This window comes from Triticum urartu, chromosome 1A, assembly GCF_056163025.1.
Source record: "Triticum urartu cultivar PI428250 chromosome 1A, HENAU_Tu73, whole genome shotgun sequence".
Classification (NCBI taxonomy): Eukaryota; Viridiplantae; Streptophyta; class Magnoliopsida; order Poales; family Poaceae; genus Triticum; species Triticum urartu.
In genome coordinates, this window is record NC_141873.1 from 516,409,947 (window position 1) to 516,418,333 (window position 8,387).

The 8,387-nt window shown below is 45.7% G+C and overlaps 1 protein-coding gene across 1 annotated transcript; it reads right to left on the bottom strand.

The window, feature by feature from the left end:
• Positions 1-90: 90 nt before the first annotated feature.
• On the bottom strand, positions 91-5,678 carry LOC125524273 (protein PAT1 homolog 1). The gene is made up of 5 exons (XM_048689355.2): positions 5,451-5,678; positions 5,029-5,204; positions 3,671-3,727; positions 2,967-3,036; positions 91-2,724 (listed from the first exon to the last, which is right to left on the bottom strand). The coding sequence occupies exons 1-5, from the start codon at positions 5,515-5,517 to the stop codon at positions 641-643; spliced, it is 2,454 nt and encodes an 817-aa protein (XP_048545312.2). The 5' UTR covers positions 5,518-5,678; the 3' UTR covers positions 91-640.
• Between the last annotated feature and the right edge of the window lie 2,709 nt (positions 5,679-8,387).

Here is an 8,387-nt window from a genome sequence, read left to right on the forward strand (position 1 = left end):
CATACAAATTTCCAGGAACAAAAGCCCGGTTTTGCAGCGCAAAGCGAATGAGCACAACACTAGATGAAAAAATGATGCAACAATACGAAATGAGAGAAGGCACGAATCATATAACCAAGCTTACAAAGATAAGATCTCACACACATGTGTGGATCCATCTCATATCACACCAATGCATATAGAAATATAGATAAAGCAAACTGAGCTTCAACACTGCCACCACTCACACAAGATCCCCCACCCCACCCATCCAACACCAAGAAGCAGCAAACACAAGATATAGCTTGTACAAACTCTACTTGCACAGCCATTGCCACCCCCCACCACCTTGTTTTTCACCGGGAGAAAATAAGGGTTAAAACTAGGTTTCCATCTGGTCCATCACTGCACAGTTACAACACAGGGTACATACATGGACAATCTGTCATGGATATATAGCCATCAGGCGGGTATTATACACCCACCTGAAGGGGAATGCTGGTTCTATTAAATTAACCTCCATCCTAGTCACAGCCTCACGAACGCTAACTTTGACATGGAGCCAACGGAACTTCTCCAAGCTCACACATCTTGCGAAACAGGAAGCTTGTCTATCCCAATTCTGCAATCACCATCTGAAGGACAAGCAGCACATGTAGTTTTAACCGGGGACAGGTTCGGAAGTAGTAGAATGCCCGCCGCTAGCGCCGGAGTGGTTGTAGCTGATCACAGGCATAGATTTCCGAGCAAAGTCAAGAAGCATCTGGCGTTGTTCTTCGCTGGTGTGCGGAAGGCTTGCACGTAGTAGCTCGACGGGCATCTCCCTGCTGACGGCCTTCGAGGCTTCAGGTCCAGCCATTGAGTTGGATCCCTGCATGCTGAACCTCTGCAGAATGCTCCCATACTTGCTGTCGCAGTATTTCGTCAGAAGCCCAAAGAAGGCATCGAACGACGCCTGCCAAAGAGAACGGGTTGACCTGCTGTAGTTGGCTGCAGAATGGGGGTCGGCCAGTAGCTCAGTTGCTCTGTCCAGTACTGATTTGATGATTAGAGCAGCACCGTCACCAGCAGAGCTGCCAAGAGGGCGGAGAGGTGGCTGCTGCGACGAGCAGACAACAGCTGCGAGGCAGGCGCTGAGGGCACTGAGCTCCATGTGATGCACGCAGGAGGACACGGTCTTGGCAAGACTAACTGTTGTTTCTGCAGCACCAGAATCTGACGGCAAACCCCCAAACAAGCTCCTAAGATGCCGAAAGATAGCCATGCAGACTATGCGGGTCAGCTCACTTCCAGGGGCAAGAAGTCGGAGATACCGTGCCAAGAGCTTGCGTCCTTTAGGGAGAGAAACAATACGGAGAAAAATAAGGTCATCCGTCGGGGCCAATCCAGATGAATTGCCAGGTTTGTTGGGGCCAAAAGGGTCGACAAGCTCAAGTGATGTAGCTAAGCCTTCAAGGAGGACCTGTCGCCTTCGCCTCAGTTGGAAGCTGCTGTCCTGTGCCTGGCTAGACTGTAACACACGGTCAATATCATTTACATCTAGAAGAAGACATATACCATCCTCAACGGTAATTCTTGCTGCCAGCATTGGCTCTTTCTCCAGTGGCCTCGTAGATGACTTGTGGCCATCACCAGATGCAGGAATATCAACTTCAAGAAGAGGGCGAGGCCTACGTATGGAAGAGAATGACACTCTTCCAAGAGAATCAACCTTCAGATATGAATGCTGATCACCACCAGACCTAGACTTTGAGTGGGAGTCTTTTATTGATGCGGGGGAGAAATTCACCTTCCGCTGAGAGTTGACAGATCTTTTGGCTATACAAGCTTGGTGGTAGTAGTCATCGACGTAAGGATCACTGCTGTGACTACCAGAGTGCTGCATTCTTAAAATAGTATCAATCTCTTCAGATGACATATACTTTGATCTGAATTTTGTTCCTCCAGTGTCAACATTCTGGCCAGCTGTATCAGATTGTTGTTGAGAAAAGCGCATACTGTGTTTTCCTCTTCCTGACCTTGATCTCTTGTCCCTTGGTGAAGGCACACTAGGAATATGATCAAACCTGCCTATTATCTCTGGGGAATGATGGTGATACAAGTGAGGCTGCATGTTTAGGTAATTGTGATGAGGCGGCTGAACTAGTGACAACCTCTGCTGCTGCTGTTGCTGCTGAGAAAATAGCAACGAAGACATTGAACTACTCGGAAAAGATAGTTGTTGCTGCAATAAACTGGGCTGTAGATTAAGATGCTCAAAAGCATGCGAACCAGCTTGACTTGGCCATTCATTTTGTAGGAAGTTGTTCGCGTATAGATCTGCAGAAGTGTAAGACATGCTTCGCCCCAATCGCAGTCCATGAGGTAGACCAGGCATGTTATATGGAGAACCAGTAAGCGACGAACTTGGAGAACCCATTTGGTAACCAGCACCTGGTGATGGAATGCTCGAGTGCCGCGTAAGACCTTGTGCAGGATAAGATAATTCACCACCACCTGGTGGAGGATAGGATGTAAATGAAGGAGATCTATGTCCCAGAATAGGTTCACTGGAGCGGTGTTGTAGTGGCTCCAGGGGATAGGATGATGTTCGGCTCAATGGCTTCGACTCTCCAAACTGAGGCAAATACTGTGGCTGTGGACACAATTGTTTGCTGTCCTGCGATTCATCGCTGCCCAGTATATCATGATCTACCCAATTCGAGAACTCTGCTTCCTGAACCCAGTCGGTGGTAGTCAAAGAACCTACAGAAACACAATATTTAGCTCAGGAACTCAGGCACATTTTTAGGAAAATAAAGAAATGAAAATCTAGACAGATGTATGGACAATATTTAGGATTTGATTTATCATCTTTCATATTAAACATGTCTAAGTAAGGTTGCCAGCACAATGTTAAGTATACCTATGTTTAGACTGCATGTAACATAAATAAACTTTTCCAATATCAAGCTTCAGGAGTAACTGGAGGCAGAAATGCAACTTACTTTCCCTGGAAATCGATCGTCTATCACCAATAACACCAGGATTCCTTGTTCCGCTAATACTTCGGTTCAACTGAAGACAAGACATTTTTTTTCAGTAGGCACTCCATGATAAATAAAAAGGGAAAAACATCAGGTGGCCCATGACGCCAGGGCCTAAATTGAGTTTCAACTCACAAGGCTCAAAGATTTTGACAAAGTACTATACCTACTCCATTAATTTACATATTGGTACATTTTAACTTTGGTATTTAGTAGATATGTAAAAGTGCAATCCCGAGATTCATGACATATTAACTTGTGTGACCAATTAAATCTGGGCATATGGTGTGTTTTTATCAATCTATATATGAATGGCTGAAACTGGAAAAGGAAGGAGCGCCCCCTAGTATATAGTAACACGGAGTACTCCAAAATCATTTTCAGGATTGTATAATTTGACACGATAGATCATCTTTTTCACAACATATTTTTAATAGGTTTTTCACAATATAGCAGTTGACTATATTATATGTTAGAAAGACTCATGAAATGGTGCGGGAAAAGAACTGCATTGAGCATGAAGTAATAAGCCTTCAAGAGCATAATCCTGGACATACTAAATCATTTGAAACTATAGATGATAAGATGTATTATAACCAAAGGTATAAAACACATGAAATATAAAACAACTAACTGAAGTAATGGAGTTGGTATAGGCTGCTAACCTTTGCAAACGTGCTTGCAAGATCATCAATTTCAGACAAGTTACTCATGCAATCAATCTGCAAGAACATAAGAAGACGGCAAATTTTGATCATGAAAAATATAGGGAACATGACTACAGGAGTCAAAAGAAAGCAACGCTGAAAGAAAAGTGAGCAAAGTTACAAAGTAGGCAGGAAAAAACTTGCAGAATAAGGAAATCTAGGAATTACTTATGAAACACTAAATATGAAATTGGTGGAAATTGAGCTATTTCAGAATGTAACGTGGAAGGTTTGACAGGTCAGTCCTATATCATTATACTTACTACGAAAGTCTATAGTGGGCAATCAACTACAAAGAAAGAAAATAGAACATGTTGATCTCCAGACAAGCCTGGTAGCAACAGATTCTTCATTCCAGTATAACAGCTACAGCCTATAGGCCTGCACACTTATAGGCACTGACTACAAGTAGCAATCCCTTAAGTTGCACTTGGTGACCAGATCTTCTCGATAAATGGATGTGGGTACTCAAATCTAAGTCCTGATGGCAAAAACACTGATAGTGTTTGTGTATGTGGTGTGGCGTAGTGCAGAAGAAGAGAAAGCTTGTACCAACACCCCTCAAAGGTCCTGGTCTGTAATTTTAAACATTCCAGAGAAAAATATAACTTATTGATTACTAAATCCTGATTCCACGGCGAAACGCATTTCAGCTACAGAGCAATGGAAGCTGAAACTAAACAACAGGAAGGCAGCTAAAAGAAGGAATTTTATTCGATCCAAAGACACATCCTACCATCACGTCTTTTCCGGCTGACAATTGCCCAATTTACATTTCTCAGTACTGAGTTATTATTATAAAAAAAACACTCATAGTTGACAATGTATCCTCCATTTTCTAAGAGAACAATTTTGTTCAGTCAAGTCCTAACCAGTTGGAAAGACCAACTAAAATAGTTTTCTTAGGTACATTTTGGGGAGATCATAATGCTTAGGGACGCAATTTACTATTTTTTTATCATATTAAATCAGATTCACCGCCCTCTAAAACTAGAGGGGCAAATCTCTTTCTATTGCATCCAAAGTCCACGATCCCTCCTTGCAAAAAAAAAAAATCGAATGTACCTAAAAAGGACAGAGCTATCATCCTACTGCACAAAAGAGCATCCACTCATGAGCCATGACTCATCCAACAGTGGCAAGCAGCAACAAACACAGTCAGGACCGTGTGAAACATGCAATGCGCATAATTTCACAGCTTTCGAACAGTAGCGAGCACCAACTCACAATCAGGACTCTACGAAGCATGCGGCAGTGCAGCACACAATCGATAGCAACAGCAGGGAGGCCGGATACAAAGCCGGTGAGAACCGCACCTCTTCCCCCACAGGAGACAGCTGGTAAGAAGCCCCGTCATCGTGCCCACCGAACCCGCCGCCGCCATAGCCGCCGTCCAGGCCCCCGTCATCCGCCAGGCTGCCGCCGAGCTCCAGCCCCTCCAGCGGCGCCTTGCCGAAGAAGGAATACTGCCCCGAGTCGAAGCGCGAGCTCTCTGGAGAGGAAGCAAAAAAAAAACACATAAATCTCCATTGGTGCCACGCGAAAACGAGAAAATCTGCCAAGGCCGCGCGCGAGGGACACGAAATTCGGCGGAAGCACGCGGAGAAGCGTCGTGTGCAGCACAGATTCGACGGTGAGGCCGCTGGGGTCCGAGCCCGGGCAGGCGGATCAAACTCAACAAACTACAGCCCGCCAGAACATCACTAGGCAGCGCCGCAGCGGAAGGAATCGCGATCACCTGCGGTGGAGGCCGACGAGGAGGAGGATGCGCCGCCGCCGCCGGCGTCCGCCCGGAGGCCCCTCATCGCAGGCGGCGCTGCTAGGGTTTGGATTCCGGGGGCGGGCACGCGCTTGGGTTTTGGATCTGGGGGGAGCTGCGAGGCGGGGCGGAGAGGGGTACAGCCGGGGAAAGCTCGCTCAGTAGACGCGCCTTGGCTGCTTTACTTCCCTTCCCTTCCCTCTTTGGACTCGACAATAATAAAAAATATAGGCCGAAAATGATAGTCCCCGCATTATTTATATTTATTGATTGATAGATAGATAGATAGATATTGATGTATGGCGTGCCGGTGTGGACAAAGCAACTGCTGGATGGCACCGGAAAAAACTGGCGGAGTGATCACAGTGCTGCGCTGAGAGGAGACTTTGGCTTGGCTTGGCGTGTGTGCTACTCCACCTGCCCCTTTAATGGCCCCCTTTCTGTGTGTTGATGTGGCGATGTAGTACCTCATGTCTTCAAATAAAGCTTTTTTTTTATTTAGCTTTGCTTTTGTTAGTCTCCAATGATCGTTTGCCACGTTGATGGTGCCCTTTCTGTTGGTAACAACTGGCGGAGCATGACGGCACTATTTCATTGGCTTAAGGCTAGGTGTGTGGTATGGTTGTGGAAAAGGTTTTGCTAGGCATATATTCCCACAGCGAATTTTATTAGAACAATGGTCTCACATGCACCGGTCATCATCATTGTGTTGTCGGATGAAAGCAAGGGCCCGTTTGGAAAGTGGCAGGAAACCTTGGGTGAACTTTTGCATAAATTTGGTGCCCTTGCGAATTTCGAATTGTTTAATTGTGTGTATGAGTGAATTTAAGTTGCCAAGAGAAACTCAAAGGAAGTTACTCTCACGCTCTCTGTGCTGAGAATTACTGAAAACCACGAAAGCAACGCTCTGATTGAGTCGACTTCTCTCTCAATATCTCTCACTTTCTTATCTCGTGATTCGGGGACCATCACCATCTGCAACCACCCCTATCATTCGACCATCTCTCTCTGTGTGTGCGCGCGTGTGTGTGTGTGTCTCACGCGTTCATGTGAGACCGAGCTCACACTATCAGTTCCTTTTAGACCTAGTATTTTTTTAAACCAGTTGAAACTGGTGAGCTACGAGGTTCGATCCTCTTGAAATATTGTTTAGCCAAAATAAAATTTTGGCCCATTCCGCCGCCCGTCGTCGTCGCGATGGATCTGTCGGGGCCCATCACATGGTTCGTCGCCATGACGGACCAGAAGAAGTCGGATCGCAAGAACGGCACATGTAGGAGAGGGTGAAGAAGAAGGCGCAAACGGCCGCTCAGACTGGAGCTCCTCCTCCACATCAGATCGTCGTGTCGGTGCTGCCTGGCCCGCCCAGTACAAGAAGTCGTATTACTTTGCCGCCTAACAGTACAGTTAGCCCGACACGCAACACTCTGTTGCCTCCTTCAATTCTGGCCACCCTCCACCGTACACATTGACCTCAACAGAGACTACGCGTTCACTGAGTCATCGATGCTCGTCTGGTTGCGGTTTCCTTCCGAGGACCCTCATCCGGCAATGTCTGGTCACTGTGCCTTGCAGAATGCACCCCCCAAGATCAACGGTGGCTACCGACGAGGCGATGATAAACATGATCAACAACGGCGGCATCCACGTGGACAGGCAAGTCGATGACAACTACTCACCACAATTGGAGCAAGATACGCCGATAGACACCCAACAATTATATGTACCCAATGTAGACGCAAATAAGAAGAGGGGTTTGTCGTACTCAAGCAAGAGGATGAATTGTTGTCTTTGGCATGGTTGGGTACAAGTGTTGATCCCTTCAAGGCACGGAGCAAAAAAGGCTTGGCTTTTTGGCAAAGTGTGCACGATTGGTTTCATGAGAAAAAGCAATGTACCTCCACAACAAGGAAGTGATTAATGATCGAAATTCAAAGTCGCTAAGCACCGATGATGCACCATTCAAGAGATCGTCAACAAGGTATTGTAGTGTGTACACACAAATGGAAAACTAGTGGCCAAGTATGGCGTCACTTCTCGAGCTCGTAAGTTTTGCATCGTATTGCTCTATGTGTTGGGCATTTGATTAAATGGCTCTATGTTGTAACTTGTTTTATCATATCATTGTATCGCTTTGCTAGCCCGGATGCCGAAACCAACTTGGAAATGGGAGAACAAAAGGAGAAAACGAGAAGGGCGGCGACCAAGATGACAGAGAAGTTTGAGAATATCATGATGAAGAAGGAGGAGGCATGTATCAAGCGCGGTGAGACTAGGAAGAAAAAAAGAGTGAAGAGGTTTAGCTTGTTCATGGAAATCCAAAAGAAAAAGATCCAACTCGAGAAGAGGAAGCTTGCGACCAGGCAAGCGTGTGAGGAGCAAAAGATCTTGTATGTGAAGGACAAAGATTTGGATTACAATGTGGGCAAGTTTGTTCAAGACTTGGGTGATATCATTTGGATTACGCTTTGTTTAAAGGAGTGAGGAAACACCGAAAGTTGATGCTTTTGGCACAATTGGTTCTTTTGCTTTTGGGTTTGATAGTTGTAAAAACCTTTTTGCACATCCGATGCATTTGAAGTAATTGCATTTGTTTGCAACTATTTAAATGTATGGTCGAATTATTATTGATATGGACAATTTGACAAAGGGAGGAGGTCGGATAAGTATGAAATATTTGGAAGACGTAACGCCTATGCGAACATTTTATAAGATCTGTTAGGTCATCTCCGTTGGACATGCCTGCATACTCCTCCCCGTTCTCTCTTCTTTCCTGACCAACAGGACGTAGGGATGGCCAAGGGTGCGTGTGTCGGTCAAAAGTGTTGGCAGGGGTAGGCGCCAAAGAGGGAATGTGAGTAGTGTGGTGTTGCAGAAAGTGCCATAAGTTAATATGTACCTCCGTCTCAAAATAAG